We start from the raw sequence: 17,893 nt of genomic DNA on the forward strand, positions 1-17,893 counted from the left end.
ACACACTCATCATACAGTCTGCCTCTCCTCTCAACTGCAGGGGTCCCTCCCCGGTACCCTGGCGTGCGATGGGCTAGTGACCATGCTGGTATGGCCCTCCCTAGCAGTCCATTGACTCCCACCCATCACCAGTTACAGGCATTTGGATGCAGCACCAGCCTGAAGAGCTTCTCCTGAGTAGTACTTTTGGTTGATTCCTACAGACAGACCACTGAGACTGCACAAGTGTTCTGGGTCGCTTTAAGAGAGAGGCCTTCTGTTTAGTGAGTTGATGCCAGCTATACATAGAATCACTGCTTTCATTTCAAGGAACACGTGTAGCAAGTCCTAGAAAACCAATACAGATGTCAGTCTTTGCTAATTTCAGTTTTCCCTTTGGTAAGTGAGATTATACAGTGCGTCTCTGAAGACAAAGGCGGTGCTGAAATGGGCGAGCTCTTGGCTGGACTGTCCCATCTGGAATTGGTTTTGGCTACCTTATAATAATAAAACTTAACAATCCCACGCTGTGTGTCTTCAGCAGAACCACCCAAGGGAAATATTGTTTTAAAACTCTTAATCACAGTTTAGAAGCTAAGAGAGTTTCCGTTTAATGAGCCTACCTCTGGCCAGAACCTGGAGTTGCTTGGGATCCTTTTCAAACCTCCCATTGTTTTCCCACATTCCACTGAGTAATCCCAAGCCATGTTTGGGAATGCCATCTGGCCACCAATATCTTAGACCCCTTGAATGGGCTTCTAGCATTCCCTGCCTTGACTGGGGGCGTCTTGGATGTCTTTGTGGGTTCTAGAAGAAGAGCATTAACATTGTAGCACTTCTGACTAAATATGAACCTCATGGGTAGATTTTTGTTTAGGTTGTTGCCTGTCAGAGAGCTCATCAGGCAAGGAAGATGGAACTGTTTCTCTAATGCTGGGGTGCCAGTTCATTTCAACCGCACCTGCAGAGGGGTGTGTGCGTGCGCGCGCATGCTTTCTTAAAGTGGCCTGCAGGAGTCCTCACAATGGCCACCAGCATGGACTAAGCGTATTTGGGTGTGGTTACCTGATTTTTATACTGCACCTCCTTCCCCCACCCCATAAGCTAATGTGGTGTCAGGTATCCCACATAGTTTTGTTCCCCAACTCTGGAGCTAAGTTGATCTAGAACGAAGCAGGGCTCTTCTCTGATTTCCTTGGAGTGAGGCCTGATCCTCATGTCTGCTAGGAGCGTGCTTGGTAGCGGGCTATGGCAGCCTCAGCAGGCCTCCTCTGCAGTCTTTGGTGCCCAGTGAGAGAATACGTAAACTACCTGCTTACAGGATTTGCTTACAGCTTGGTGTAGCCAGTGCTCTTTGAGAGCCTCGTCTGTTTAAGGAGGACGGTAAAGTGCTTCGAGGCCAGAGAGTGGGCAAGACAGGCAGTATTTAATCTTAGAGGTGTGTAGGGCACATTGTCCACCCAAACAGCTCCAGTATCCTCAGGAGTGAGGCCAAGAAACTGCAAGTCAACAGTTACAGAGAGGCTTTCCCCAGCAGATGGGCTGGCAATGGGTGGGTTTTTGGGAGAGGGGGTCTTTTGAAATCCAACAAAGGGAAGAAAGATAGATGCATGAATGTGGGAGAAGAGTGAGCCCTGTTTGGGATAGAGGGGAAGAAATAATTGTGGGATGATGTATCTGGGGCCCAAGGAGGGCTCAGGGGAAGCTTTAGTCCTTCGGTAGAGAGGAAAGGACCCCAGAGGTCAGTGAGCCATGGCATTTAAGGAGACACGAGTCCTGGTGGCCAGGCTCAGGGACTGCCGAAGCCAAAAGGGGACACATGAGTCAGAAAGCAGGCTTCAGAGCCAAGGCCCTTCGGGGTGAGCTGGCAGCCTGGTGCCAAGGGCAGAGGACTGCATGAGCCCAGAGTTCCTTCTGGTTAATGTTTCTGGGCAGGAACCTGACAGCTGTTTCAGAGACCCGATGTGACAGCCATCTTCCAAGCTGTCACTTGAAGTCCGTACTTGAGGCACGTCAAATAAAACAAGGTGCTCTTTGTGACCCTGGGGCTCAGCCAAGGATAACCCAGCCTTGTCATCCCTACCATTCTGTCTTCCCAGAATAACCCCAGCAACAAGCTGGCGAACACGAGCAGCACGGTCACCTCGGCCCACATCAAAAAGTTCACCTTTGTCTGCATGGCTCTGTCGCTGACGGTAAGGAGAGAGGGGATGTGGGGAGGGTGCATGCTCTCGCTTTCTCAGTATGAGTGGGTGTATTCGCAAAGAGAGAGACTGCCATCTTAAAGGAAGGACTCCTGTATTCTGTGCTGTGGTACCTGGCTGTCTTAATTAACGACTGTGTTGTTGAAGACCGTTGACTCTAGGAAGCAAAGTGTTTCCATTGCTTCTCAGGCCCACAGACATGACCAAGAAAGGCAGCTTTAATTCGAATAAAACTCTTTTCTCTGTCTCTGTCTCTCTCTGTCTCTGTCTCTCTCTCTGTCTCTCTCTGTGTGTGTGTGTGTGTGTGTGTGTGTGTGTGAACAGCCCCTTCCTGAGTCCCTTTCTATTTTATTTACTTCCCTCTCCTTTAGCCCCGACCTTGATGGTTCAACTAGTGTGACTAACCAGCTTGCCTCAAGGGAGCCTCTGCTTCCATCTCCCAAGTGCTGGGATGATAGACGACGCTGTTATTACCCTTCTAGTTTTCAGGCATTGTGTGTTTCTAGGGATTGAACCTAGGGCATTGCATTTGCTGCATAAGCTCCCTGTCTTGGAGCCATACCCCCAACCCGGTATTCTTCTCTTGCTACATCATTTCCCATTGATCTTTTAAACTTCCAGTCAACCTTGTAAACAAACACCACTGCCCTGTTTCAAATGTAGTAGTATTATTTTATTTTCTCTAGTAGAAATTCCTTTCCTAATGATACTGTACTGATTGATAATAGCTGACTTACTTGGTGATATTATAGGGGCCTCTCCTGTGTTCCAAAAGTCTGTATAATACAGAGGATACTGTTGTGAATAAGAGCCGACAACACCCAGCCATTAGTTTCTGGGTACACAATCATTTTTTTTTTAAAGTGGAGTCTCACTATGTATATAGCCCTGACTGACCTAGAACTCACTATATAGACCAGGCTAGCCTAGAATTCACTGAGATTTGCCTGCCTCTACCTCCCAGGAGCTGGGTGTTAAGTTCTTAAGTAAACATATCTTTACCAAGCTCACCTGTAGAAGATGATTTCAGAAAACACAAGGGAAAGGGCTCAGGCTGTAAAAGCCAAAAGACATACTATACAAATTAAGATTGATAGTTTAAACATTTACTAAAGGCAGGGAAAAGCAAACCAATTTACACGGTAGCTGGGCTGTGTGATTGCTAAGGGATTAAAGAATATGGCGCCTTTGAACTTAGCTTGGTTTTCCTTTGTTCCTGTGGCTGTACTACTCCTAAAATCCTGTGGAACTTAATTTCCATTTACGCCTACTATATAACTATCGCACAGCCGTCACTAACAACCAGTATAGAGGGCAAAGGGCTGAGACTAGGAAGGCAGTAACTGCCACCTTCACCATGGCCCTGAGAACCTTTTAGCTGGATGAGCAGTGTTGATTGTCTTTGAAAAGCAGGCCCAGAATGTGTTTCCTTCCTCCAAATTCCACTCAAAATCTAGAGCTTATGTGGTCCAACACCTCTATAGTGTGTGACAGGGACAACACAAGACATACAATCACAAAAAGCCTTTGCACCCACTAAGTCATAATGCCATATCCTGAGCACCCATCACCACCACCACTCCCCCTCCAGCCACCTGTCCCCATGAGATGGGGTGGCACACACTGGACCCAAGGCTTATAGCTAGGAGGGAATTTCTGATCACATCTGTGGTTGGAGTTGACCAGTGACCCCAGGCGACCTGTTCCCCTGTTGGCGTTTTTTTCCCCCTTTCTTCCTATGGTGTGCCAGTTTTTCCATAGTTCCCTAAAATGTTAGCAAAACACTGAACAACTTTGAAACTGCTCAAAAGGGTATTTTAGGAAAAAAAACCAGAGAAGTTTCTGTTCCAGGAACAGGCCTCAGCTTTTGGAGACTGTTAATGACTTGGAGTCAAGAGTTGACTTGAAGCCAGGTCTTGGGACAGCCTCATCTGTGTGGAGAGCTGTCAGTTCGGGGCTGTCGTTGGCTCAGCTGCCAGTGTTTCCAGGCTGTCCTCTCTCACATGGATGTACCTTCTTGTAGCTGGAGTTGAGTGAAGGAGAACATGGCCACCCTGGGTGTGAAGACAGGCCTTTCTCAAGGTGATCATGGCCAATAATTTGAATCTCTGCAAAACGGATCTTCAGCAGGTTTAAAACAATGACAGGGTCTGGAAAAATACTTACTCTCCCAGGCAGATGCCGATGTCTTATTTTAATCCCAGATCGAGGAAACACGCAAGTAAAACTGGCTCGGTATGAGTCTACCTTAGAAATGGACGCGGAAGCCCTTGTTGGGAGGAGATTTGGAAATGGACAGTTAAAAACCTTTAGTTTTCAGCAAAAGAAACAACTTAGAATAAGCGATCTGTCCACATGCCCAGCAATGGAATAGAGCTCAGCCACCTGGAACTCTGTCCAGTTAACTTCTCCCACATCTCCAGACAGGAGCATTGGCTCTGCTTGAGGGAACTGTTTCTTCAATGTTTAAAGCTACAGTATTTGAATCTGTGGCTCAGTTGTCCATATAACAGTTCAGTGTGTTGATCTAACATCTTGGCTAGAGGAACTGTCCCTAAAAGGCACATAGAACATGAGTTTTTCTAAACTGAACCTTTAACTGTCAGTGCGTGTGTACCTTTTAAAATCACATGACTCGTTAATTCTCGCACCTCTACTGTGCCCTAGTCTCTGATGTTCACAGAGCGGGTCTGTGATGTAGTCCCTAGGGCCACATAACCCATCCGTGATAACCCGGGAGTCAACCAAGTTGTCATTCCTTGTGTCTGTGGCTCCTGCTCTCTGTGAAGTCGTGAATTTGGGGGCACATAAAGAGCAGAAAAGCAATATTTGCTCTTGTGACTCATTCGCATCTTGCTGCTCACCCTTGGATCACAATTCACACACCAGTGTGGTCTGGAAATTGCCTGATCCATTGAGATAAGGGAGAGGTTCAGGAGCCTTAGTGGATCTAAAAGATCCAGTTCAGATGAGTAGATTGTCAGATAAAAGCAGGGGGGGCACGGGTAGGCTAGGGCTATCAAGCTGCAGTCTAAGGAAAAGAGAACAGAGATACGCTCTAGAGATCATCTCAAAGGATGACTTCCCTGCAGGCCTGCTGTATTGTAGCCATACAGGAGAGGCTGTATTGCAGACCGGTGATCCACATAAGAAGCCAACCTCAAAGAACAGGTGCCCATGTGTGCAGTGCCCACTTTGCCAGGACCTTCCTTCAGAGCCATGTAGAGCCCTGTTGCTTTGGCTTTTGTGTTTATCCTGGGGCAACTAGTGTGTCCCCGAAGTCTGTTTGTCTGGATGTGAGGGGAGGAAACTGTGGAGTAGGCAGTGAGGAAGACGTCCCTTGGGGAAGGAGCTGGCTACCTGAGCTAGAAATCCCTACCACATATACAACCATGAAGGACTCTAGATTTGGGGCTGAGGTAAAAACTGCTGACAGAGTGGCCCATATCTCCCCAATAGCACTGTTGGCAGGGATAACTATCCCCGAAAGGTGACAGACCACCTGTTCCCAGGACCCAGGCCACTCAGTGAAAGCCAAGAATCAGGCTGTGCAATTTACTGGATTCACCTGTTAACCCAAAACAAACTGATAATCAGGGGAGCCCTAACAGCTTCGGCTGCTCACAGTGGCTCAGCTTCCGACTGACTTCACAAATGTCCTTTGAAGAGCACTGGGTTTTTCTCTTCTTGAATTTCCCATTGCTTTAGCTTTGGGGAGCTGGTGCCAAGAATGGGGCCCCTTTGCTCCAGGAGAAGTAGAAAAGAATCTATGCAAAACACAGACTCGGGTGCCTTGGAGGACTTCCCAAGCCCCTTTGTACGCAGTAGGCACGGGCAGTGATCCAGATGGACCTTGGCAAGTAGAGCCTGTGGAGCACTTTTGTGTAGTGGACGGCCTACCCAGCCATCCCAACACCGTCTAATGCTAGATCCATGAAAGTCAGAGAAGCACAGGGCAAGGATCACAGAGAGGCAATAAACGGTCAGACAGATGAAGAGGGCATGACAGTGGGAGGGAGGAGTCAGCTCATCAGAAAAAGAAACATATTGACAGCATGACAGAGGGAAGGGGGCACTCAAAACAGGGGAGTGAGGAGCCCCAAACCCTGGAGCTCTGGGAGTCTTTCTGGTGATTGTGGACTTCAGAAGTATTTATAGAGACACGCAATTTAGAAACCAGGAAATTGCTCATAATGTTGTTGGCTAAGCTGGGTTTTGGTGAGCTGACCTGTGTTAAGAATGCAGGCATGAGCCGGGCAGTGGTGGCAGGCAGAGCCAGGCAGATCTCTGCTAGTTCAAGGCCAGCTTGGTTTACAAAGCAAGTTCCAGGACAGCGAGAACTACATAGAGAAATCATGTCTGGGAAAACCAAAGAATGCAGGTGTGGTGAAGGCGTAAGTCACAAACAATGCCACACCAATTCGGGGTTATGATTATTAGGGTGGTATTTATTTAAAGGGGAAAAAACTTACAGATCACTGTCCCAGGCAACAGCCCTCTACGCAACCAGGAAAGGAGTCTAGTCGCAGGCGGAGCAGGAAGTGAAGAGAGAGAGGAGAGGGAAGTGGCCGCTTTTTTAAAGGGAGAGAGACCACGCCCCATGGGCTGGTATCTCAGCGGTGATAGGCTGGAGGAGTGGGAGGACCTCCCGCAACACCTCCCCCTTTTGTTTAAATAAGAGAGTTCTAAACCTACTATGAAAATATATACAATAAGTACAAATATCCTATTCTAACTAGCTTAGGTCTTCTATAATAAATAACTTGGCCAAGTCATGAGAGAAAGTAACTACATTTATATAGTCTTCAACCCCATCAAAGATCTGAGAAGGGAAATAATGTTACCTGGGTAATTAGGAAGTTCAGTAAAACAACTTCCAAAACATGCAACAAATCACAGAGACAACTGGCTACCTGGGCAATCACCCAAAATCACGTTAGCAGCGTTGAAGCAACCAACTTTGGCTAAGGCCTAACATAACTGACATACCATTTTCTAAGGCAAGCAACTTTTCAAAACTATCTTACCCTGTCTTGGCAGGATATGACAGCCCTGTTTTATCCATTGATGCACGCTCTGTATCTTTGTCAGTCGTTGAGGTATGGGCATTTCTTTGCCCCAAGGCCAGTTCTGCCAAAAAGAAGGCTCCAGGTGGAGTGTCTTTGGTGCTCAACATTCTCTCGGGAATAGAGTGGTGTTGCCAAGAGCAATTGTGTCTCACTACCACAAAACTCTGAGTTAGATTAAAGGCCATTTTCTACAGCTCTTTGAAGAAGTTGAAGATTATCTATCTATACTGAGTATAATCTCTATATATCTAAAGAACCTGATTAGTCTATTATAAATGACAAACTTAGATGACTATTAGTCTATATAATTCTCAATATCTATCTAACTTAAAGACTAAGACAATAAACGACTGTGAAACAAATGAGGACAATGACCTCCAAATATAAACAATGTACAAATATACATTGCAGTAGGTAAATATATATCAATACACAAACATTATATAAGTATCTTAATCAGAGGTAGAAATGTACACTGCAATATGGTAAATATATACAATATATATATATCAATACAATATATGTCAATACATAAAAAATGTTTTAAACAGAGGTAGAAACATGCATGCATACAATAGTCAATATAATTTAACTTTGTATCAATATACAAGAATCTATACCAATATATTTGTCTAAAGACAGTAACTCACAATTACAAATCTATTATCCCATCATCCCTCGTTTTTTTTTTTCAAAATGATCCCTGAGCTTATAAAATTCCTCCCCCAACCCTCAATCACATACTAATTATAATCAACCCCTAAATGATGTCCCTAAACCCAAGGGCAAACTTTACTGGGAGAGGGGACGTCGTCCTCTAGAATTACTTCCAGCTGTCATGGGGGCGACGTTCTTTCTGAGGGATCCTGTGAAAGTGAAATGATGGTTAAATTTCAAGATCAATGTCTTTTAAGATTGCCAATAGTCTCTGAATATTTTGTGCAGGTCTGGCCAAAATGTTGTATAAGATGTGCACCATTTCAGCTAACCAAGTTGGAACTGTCTTGTGCAACTGGTACCCAAAGCAGGTCTTGTAGTAGTGCTATCAGTATCATGACGTCATATCAACCAGTTGGAGTTGTTGTTATGGGGCCCCATCTTCTTCCTGGAAACTTCAAATCTCACTTCAGGAAAAACTCATTGTTCATTATGAAAAACTTAAACATTAATCATATAGACATATATATATATATTCAATGAAAGACATGATAGATATATTCAATGAAAAGTATGATAGATATGAAGAAAAGCAAAGATGTTTTCTAAACTCATATTTCTTTCTGTCCCACATCATGGCTCTTGACATGAGACAGAAACTCCAGAAACTCTGGGTTTTTCTCTTACTAACAGGCTTGGAATTGGAGAGGGACTGAGCCAGAGTCCAACTTCAAAACCAGCTTTATAAATTTAGAAATATGGTTTAATTTTACTTACACAACCCATTCAGTTGTCTTGATATTTCCTATTGGGCAGGTATTTTTCCATCTGTCAGTATCCAAACATCCAGGGTCCCTTGAATTTCTCAAAGATGAGTGTTTTCCTGTGGAGATAAGAACAGAACCCTGCCCCCATTCTATATGTTTTTCTTACCACCTGTATGAATATCATCGTTGTGGATGAGTTGTCATTTCTCCTTTCCAAGAGGTTTCTCCTCTTCAAATCGAAACTTTATTAATTTTGATGGTATCCACAATTTTTCTTCTCCTGTGGAAACAAGAGCAAAACCCCTTCCCCAACGTAGTACATCTCCTGGCTTCCATTGAGAGGTCAGCACATCTTTGAAATAAATCGGTTGATTTAGTTCAGCAGACTTTTCCATTATCCAATGTCTCTCTGCTGCTGTCGTTCCTTTCTCATTAGCGTTAAGAAAATTCAAGGTTAATAAAGCATTATGTAATCTATTTCTGGGGGTATTTTCGGTCCCTTTCTGTTTGTTCAGCATATCCTTTATAGTACGATTTGATCTTTCTATAACTGCCTGACCTGTAGGATTATTTGGTATACCTGTAATGTGTTTTATATTATAATAATCAAAAAAGCGTTTCATTTTCTTAAATACATATGCTGGACCATTATCTGTCTTTATTTGTGCAGGTATACCCATGATGGCCATAACTTCCAATAAATGTGTGATTACTGAATCAGCCTTTTCTGAGCTCAGGGCAGTAGCCCATTGAAAACCTGAATACATGTCTATGGTATGGTGTACATATTTTAATTTACCAAATTCCATAAAGTGGAACACATCCATCTGCCAGATTTCATTCCTTTGAGTACCCTTTGGGTTACTCCCTGCAGGCAACAGTGTTTGATTATAGAAAGAACAAGTAGAACATCTCTTTATAATGTCCTTAGCTTGTTGCCATGTAATGGAAAACTCTTTCTTTAAGCCTTTACTATTGACGTGATCTTTTTATGAAATTCTGAGGCCTGTAACACATTTCCAGTCAATAATTGATCAATCTCAGCGTTACCTTGTGCTAGAGGACCTGGCAGACCCATATGGGATTGTATGCTGAATCCATTCATCCATAGGTGCTGATCTAGACCTTAAAGGCCCAATTATCTTTTTACATTCTATGTTTGCATTTTCAAAAGCTAGATATTCAAGAAGTATTCGTCTAGCTTCTGGGTCTGTTACCCCTATGTTCAGAGCCTTAATTAATCTTTGCAAAAAGTCAGTAAAGGGTTCTCTCTGTCCCTGCCTAATCCTGGTATATGATTTGACCCTTTTCGCTGGATCTTGTATCTTATTCCAAGCATTTAAGGCTGCTTTGTGACATAATGACAATACTTCTTCATCATAAAGAGCTTGGACCTGTGGATCTGCATATGCTCCTACACCAAGAATTTGATCTTGGGAAACCTCCATACCTTTTGCTCTACCTTGCTGTTCCATATGTTTGGATTCTTCTCTGAAATAAATTCCAAACATCAAGGAAGGTCCACCATCTAAAACAGCAGACACTAACTGAAAGAAATCATGAGGGGTAGCTCTGACATTAGAAGCCCAAGTCCTTATCATTACCTTAACAAATGCAGAGTGCAAGCCATAATTAATGACAGCTTGCTTAATTTCTTTTAGATCATTCATTTCTACTGGCGTCCATCTAGCTTCTTTGACTCCCTTTGAGCCTTTAGAAGTTGACACTTTGTCAGAATAAATTACCCTGGGTAAGCCAGTTCTAATAGCTGGTAGTGGCATTGTATCCTGTCCTTGTGCCTCCTTATTCTGTTCACCAGCTCCAATAATTTCTTCAATCATTTCAAATCTTTTTATCATTGTCTCTCTTAAATCCTGAATCTCCTGACCTGCATGTGTTTCTAGTGATTTCACTAAGGTATCAATTTTTTGCTCCCCATTCTGCACCTGTGATTCCAAAGCTTTAATTTTTTCCTTAAAAGATAACATGTCCTCCTTAAACTTTTCTTGTATATCATGTAGATTCCCATCTTGGAGGTACATTCTGTCTGTTACCTTATCAAAACTTTGTGATAACATCTGAACATCAAATTCAACAGCCTGAACCCTTTCAGGTAATTTCATAGTACCCTTGGATATGGAGTCAATTTTGTCTATCATAGTATCCACTTGTTCAGATAACCTCTGATTTTCAATTATTTTAATCCTGTCAATTAGTTGTTCATTATTAGTTCGTAAAGATTCTATCATTCTTAGGAGTGCCATATTCTTCTGTTCATTATTAGTTTGTAAAGATTCTATCGTTTTTAGGAGTGCCATATTCTTCTGTTCATTATTAGTACGTAAAGATTCAATCGTTCTTAGGAGTGCCATATTCTTCTGTTCCTTATTAGTACGTAATGATTCAATCGTTCTTAGGAGTGCCATATTCTTCCTTAATGATAGAATATGGAAAAGAAAACTGAGGCCTAGTAACAAGCAAATTAAGGTATCCCCATAATCATATAAACCTTGTATGATGTAATTCATTGTATTAGTAAATAAGTGTACTAATCCATTGTATTAGTGAAAACAAAGCAGTAAAATTTGCGTTAGAAACGAAAACTGCCATATTACCTATTATCCAGCAGGTGGCGCTGTTGCAGAGTCGCGGTGAAAACATGGTCCTGTTTCAGTGCCTTAGTAGATGTTAAAAACTGGAAAATGCAAGTTTCTCAACAAAGTAAATGTAATTAAATCAATTCCTGAGACGGAACCAGAAACCCAGAATCCAGGGGTAGAGAAGAGCAACCTGGAAGCAGCTTATGCCTCCACATGACAGAGTCACCCTGAGGGGTTGCAGCTTTCAGAAACCGTGTGCTCTGGTTCGTGCCACTTAAGAGCTGTACTTGCAAGGGAGATTTAAAAATGACTCAGAAAAGAGTAAACCACGCGGGCAGAGACTATGCGGGCCTGTGGAGTTTAAATCCACGTGGGGAGTCCAAGGCCGCCGCTGCAAGGCACAGGCGGCGGCTGAGGAAGGGAGGGCTCCGGCCTAGCCAAACTCGCTGCTGCCAAGCCCGACTCGCGGCCGCCAAGCCGAACTTGTGGCCGCCAAGCCGAACTTGCGGCTGCGAGCGGGGAAAGGAGAGGTTCTGAAACCAAACGTTGGGTGCCAAAATGAAGGTGTAAGTCACAAACAATGCCACACCAATTCGGGGTTATGATTATTAGGGTGGTATTTATTTAAAGGGGAAAAAACTTACAGATCACTGTCCCAGGCAACAGCCCTCTACGCAACCAGGAAAGGAGTTTAGTTGCAGGCGGAGCAGGAAGTGAAGAGAGAGAGAGGAGAGGGAAGTGGCCGCTTTTTTAAAGGGAGAGAGACCACGCCCCATGGGCTGGTATCTCAGCGATGATAGGCTGGAGGAGTGGGAGGACCTCCCGCAACAGTGTGGAATGCAGCTCTCAGAAGGGTTTGAACAGGGCACTTGGGGCATGCCAAGCTCAGGAGACTGCATCTCACTGTTCACAGAAGAACCAAACCCTCAGCTTCAACTAGTCAGAGCTGCACAGGGGAAGGTCAGACATGTGATCAGTAGGTGTCACTGCCACCTAAGGCAAAGAGAAGTGTGGCCTCCAGTAGGAGAGTACAGGGGTTCCTAGCTCAGGACCTGTTGGTATTTAAGGATCTGGTTCTTGAAGGGAAGAAGTTAAAATAGGAGCTAGGAAGGTGGTTCTGCAGGTAAAGGACATGTCCCATGGGTATGAAGAGCCAACCTTGATCTCACCCACCTGAAAGCCATGCACAGCAGCTCCTGTGGGGGTGGGGGAGGGGAGACAGAGGAACATCCCTGGGGCTTGCTGGCCAGCCTGTCTACCCAAATGTGCCTGCTCTGGTTCAGAGAAGGAAGAAAAGTAAGGTCGAGAGAGATTGAGAAACACCCTTGGTCAACCTCTGACTTGTGTGTCTTCCTACACACAAAAGCAAAAAGAAGTGTCTTAGCCTCGGTGAAGTCAAGGACCTGAAGCAGGAAGCAGTATTTGATTTAGGTTCCCTTGCCAGGTTTTAAACTTTGTATTCACTTTTGCAGTAAATAAAAAGGGAGGGAGGCCATGAACCTACCTGGAATTTTCCATTCTGTTTGTCATGGGTTGGATGGTGTCTTGTCTGTACATTACAGCATTAACCCCAGCACCAAAAAGGCAACCTTATTTGGAAATGGAGTCTAGGTTCCAATAGGCAAACTTGGCTCCAAATCTGTCCCCTGAGGTTCTTATAAAAGGAGACATTTGGACACAGACGTGGGAAGCCTGTAGTGTCATCATGGGTCTTGCTGCTGTAGAGAGGCCTGGCGTCACCCATACTGATTTCAGCTCACAGGTAGGGGACTGTCCGTCCCCTCCTATTGCTCTGAAATGCCCACCTGTAGATCTCCGGTCACTGTAGCCCTGACAACCTAACCTGCTGGTGCTCCTATGAGAAAGGAGTCTTTTCTCAGGTTGATTCATCAGACTTTATTGTTCCACTCTCCATCTCTTTAGTGACCTAAGACATCTCGGGTATCTTGTTCCAAGTCTTCTGCAAGCAGAGCATATGCTGAGAAGCACTTAGGTTGCCGGTAGCGCTGTACCTGCCTTTAGAGTCCACTGAGAAACATTCGGCATACAGGTGGCGCTCTGGCTGCCCTTGGGAGCTTCGCTGTGTCTTTGCCAGTAGTTTGGGGGAATCTGAGAGAAACAGTCACCAATATTCGGTTCAGGTAACTCTGCTTGGCGTTGTTCTTTCTGTTAACTGAATAATTCAGGGCACATCCACTGAGTCCCTGTAAAACCTCTATCTCCTTTCCATACCCCATGTGTCCTGCTGCTGGTGACGTGGTCCACAATTTAATAAGTCTTAGTGAAAGGAGATTTTGTCAAGGTTCTCAAATATTTATGCATGGGTCTGGTCTTCCTCCAACCAGGGTCCCGTCTAACTGTAATAACCTCCATGAGGCCCCACCTGACCAGTCAGACTATATATCCACCCATTTAACACTCCCCAGTAGGGATTACATTCCAATATATCACCCCCTGAGACTTGGCACTACCAAGTCCTACCACACAGGCTCTCTTCCATCCTCAATTTAGCACTGGAGAGCAGGGAAGTCCTAGAGAGAAGTGGCTGGACCAGGAACCATTTGGCTTGTCACAGAGCAGGGAAGCAGAAAGATAATTAGCAGACTTTCAGGAAGCATGCCTGAAGATGTTCTGTAACCATGGGAAAAATGGCGTTTACTAGATCAACTTAAACACAGAAACCAAACCCACCCTGGGACACCGATGGGAGTAGCGTTTAGGAAGCAGCTCTCAGCTCCAACACAGCCCGGTCCAACCCCACTGATAACCCCCAAGAAATGTCAGAGAAACTGTGGGGTCGGCTGCCTGGCTTGTCTTTTGTCAAGGCTTTCAGGTTAGAGGTTGCTCCTGTGAGATCTTTTCCTCTTGAGATCCTGAAACAGATCAATTGCCTTGTATGGAGCAGGCAGGGACCCAACAAAACTGAAAGTATCTCAACTCTTTGGAATATTATCCTGCTGGGCATGGTGGTGTAGAGACAGGCAGAACTCCACAAGCTTGAGGCCAGCCCTTTTCATATAGAAACTTACCACGAAATATAGGGCTAGAGATATGGCCACTTGGTAGGATGCTTGCCCAACCATACAAAGCCCCACCTTTGATACCCAGCACTACATAAACCAGGCACGGTGACATATGCGTATAATTCCAGCACTCCAGAGTCAGAGAAGGTCAGAAGTTCAGGTCTTCCTCAGTTATATAATGAGCCCAAGGCCAGCCTGTATTATATTAGACTTCAAAGAGATAAACAAAAGAATTATCTCAAAAAATTCTAAATAAGCGTAGGGTGAAACCAGCCCAATAAAGATCCAGAGCAATCTGGTCCAGATGCTAATTTGCCACAGGGACCCTTTCCCAAAGTGAGAGATCATTTGGCTCAGGAATGATCTGAAGCAGTCAGCACCCTCTTGGGTCAGCAGAAGGGGTGTCCGGCTTGCTCTGCCAGGGCCTCAGCATGACCACGCGTAGCTACTCTTAGAATCCAGGCCGGAGAGGGAAGTTCCCCTGGGCTTTGTTCCATGAGTTTGTTTCAAGAGCTCTGGATCAGATAGATCGCCTGTCCAGTGCCATGCAATTGTTCTCGGGGATCTCCTGAGGCCCCAAGGAACCACTGTATTGAAAAACGGCATATGTGACTAGTGACAAGAAAACCTGCTTGACGGTCACTTAGAGCAGCCAGAACCTCTCTCTGTTTTAGAGGGGGGATCTTAACCAATGGGCTGAAGAATGCATTGACCCTCAGCAAGAAAAAGCATTTGGGACCCACTAGGATGGTCTCATTTCAGACTCCTTCATCTAATCACACATGTTAGCAGAGAACATATATTTAGTAGTGGGGATTAGGGCACGGATATTATTTCTGGGTGGTCCTTACACCTCCAACTCCAGGTACTAACAGGTACTTGAGAGAAAAATAAAACACAGTCGTCCATCCTTACCCACAGATTTTTTTTTCCTCCTGTGGTCAACCACAGCCCCAAAATACCATATGGAAAATTCCAGAAAGTCTATAACTACAATTCTGAGTAGCATAATGAAATCCCATGCCTCTTGTTCATTCTTGCCTAGGACGCGAATCTACCCTTTGTCCAGGGTCACCACTCTGCATGCGCATTACAGGCCTGTTAGTCACTGTCAAGTTCACCCTTGTCAGCTGTGGGAGCTTGAGAAACACCTGGGTGGTTGTTAAAGCACACCTCTGGGTGTGTCTGAGAGCGTTTCTCCCACGGAGAAGGGAGGGGCAAAAACCTGTCCTGAGTTTAGGCTGCATGTGACCTGGGCTGGGACCCCAGGTGGAATAAAAGGGAGAACTCCCCACGCGTGAGTCCCCCCCCCCCTCTGTTTCCTGGTCACTGGAATGGGAGCTGTTCTTCCTGCCACACCTCCCCAGCTGTGACAGACTGAAACCTCTGGAGCTGTGGCCAAAATACGTCTTCCCTCCGTTTGGGTTGTATCCCTCTGGTATTAGATTGTAGCAACTGGATGATCACTTAGTCGTGGTCATTTCACGTGTGAGGTTGAGCGCCATTGACAGAGTGGCATTCCATGCCACATTGCAGTGATTTTGTACAAGCCACATTCTTGCGTTATCCTAGCACTGTGTCGCAAGGCCTGTGTCATTCTCCTCCATTGATCTTACCCCATCGCTATCATCCCACATTGTCACAGGAGAGCTGAGCACAGTATAGTGGAATGCTTTGAGAATTGTCACGATATACTATAATACTGTGTTATTAGTTGTTAATCTCCAGCTTTTTTATTTATAAATTGAACTCTTTGTTAGGTATATAGGCACAAGGAAAATCGGTGTATATAGGATTTAGTGCTACATACGGTTTTGCATCCACAAAGGGTCCTGGGGTGTGTCCCTTGAGGATAAAGAGGAACTGGAAAAGATGAAGCTCAGGGTCACAGAGGAGCAACCACTCCAATAGCAACATCTGGACAAGGCAAACTTTACTCTTGGTCAAGAGGGTATGCGCAGGAAGAGCCCACACACACCAAGACAGAAAGTTCATCTGGTTTTTATTCAGACTCAGGTGATGGCTGAGCCCCTTCCTCCGTTGGCTGGGGGCGGCGTCCAGCCTCAGGGTCTTACTCTGTCGGCTAGTTTGGAAAGACTTGGTGCCCAGGCAATGAAGGAGGAATAGGAAAGGGGTCCCTGCTCCAGGCCATCAAATTCCTCTAGTGAAGCAGTGGGATTTGTATATACAAAGGTTGTACTGGGTGAGGAGGATTAGAAATTTGCATAAAAGTCTTACAAGATGAGGTTTTTAAAATAACTGAGTTCCTGTCCTAAACACAAATGTTATAGTATTTGATGCTATAAACCATCAAAGACTCAGACTGTTTCTCACAGTTTGTTGTTCAGGATGCCATGGAGGACTGTCCTGAGGACCGTGTACATGGCAATAGGATGTGCAAGAGCCTATTCACCTATCAGCCCATGACAGTTTTCCTCCGACCTGGCTAAGTCACCTTTGACTTTTAGACCGCAGGTCTTAATTAGTCATGGGGCACCAGAATAAGCCCAAGCCTGGTAAGGTCCAGGCAGCCGTATTATTTTGGCAGTCCAGAACTGGCCCCTCCTGGAATCTTCCTTTGGGATCCTAGTGGGCTCCAGCTCTGGGCATCTCCTGAAGTCACTGTCACTTGGGAGTCTCTCTCCAAGCCGACAGCATGATCTGAGCCTCTGAGTGTTATTATTCCAGAATGCTCCACATCCCTCCTGTCTGGCCTTCAGATCCCTTCAGGTTGTGTGTGAGCCCTTTCTGACTTTAAGTCTGTTCTGTGCCCAGTCTGGTGTGCACGGTTACTGCAGGGTGCCACGGCCTGAATAGTTTATAGAGAACACATTGCAGCCCCGGAGAGGAGAGGGCAGCCATGTACCTACTAGAGGCCCCTCCAAGCCTGTACTCATTCCATAGCTAGTTGGCCTGTAAAGCCTCGATGCCAGAAGGCACCTGAGGAGGATGGCATTTGGTACTGTGAAGATTTTAGTCCAAAAAGCTTTAGAATTTCAGGCTTCAGAGAGATGTGCCCAGGGAGAAAAGACAGAACCACAGGAGCAACTTGAAAATCTGCACTATCAGCTCTCCCTATGACACGCGATCCCTCTTCATGAGTCACGGATTGCCTCCAGTGCTGATTGGTGTGGTCTAGTACTGGGGGGTTCTGTGGATTCAAAGGCGTAGGAGCTCTGCCTCTGCACCCCCAATTTACCTACAAGGCAGCAAGGTCACCTACATGCTGATATCCATGGTGGCCGATTCCCTGGGAGAGTCAGGCAGCCACCTGCGCCTCATGTCTGCCTGAATGTCTGAGTCACACACCACTGGTAGATACAGAAGCACAGGGGGAAAAACACCCAGTTTAGGCATCAGAAGCTGGGATCAGGGTCAACACAGCATCTTATATGTTCAGGATTCGTGTCTCAGAGCTGTTTGCCATAATTCAAGGGCTGTCTGACTCCCCATTTTGTCAGCTGCTTTTGCTCATCAGGTAGAGTCTTCCATATGATGCTGGCCACATCAGGACCACCTCATGCCTCCTAGCATCTATTTAGTAAAGCTTGTTTCTTCTGAGGCCTCATAAACTAGGAAATGGCAACACCCAAG

At 45.3% G+C, this 17,893-nt stretch overlaps 1 protein-coding gene across 1 annotated transcript in view; it reads left to right on the forward strand.

The window, feature by feature from the left end:
- Positions 1-17,893, forward strand: part of Ankh (ANKH inorganic pyrophosphate transport regulator) — a 136,996-nt gene that overhangs the window by 107,337 nt on the left and 11,766 nt on the right. The window contains exon 8 of the mRNA XM_041632101.1: positions 2,079-2,174. Within this exon, the coding sequence (XP_041488035.1) occupies positions 2,079-2,174 (96 nt within the window). The remainder of the gene's footprint in view (positions 1-2,078; positions 2,175-17,893) is intronic.

Source organism: Microtus oregoni, unplaced genomic scaffold (assembly GCF_018167655.1).
Source record: "Microtus oregoni isolate MIOR12 unplaced genomic scaffold, Mior012 000040F_ref0000088, whole genome shotgun sequence".
Classification (NCBI taxonomy): domain Eukaryota; kingdom Metazoa; phylum Chordata; class Mammalia; order Rodentia; family Cricetidae; genus Microtus; species Microtus oregoni.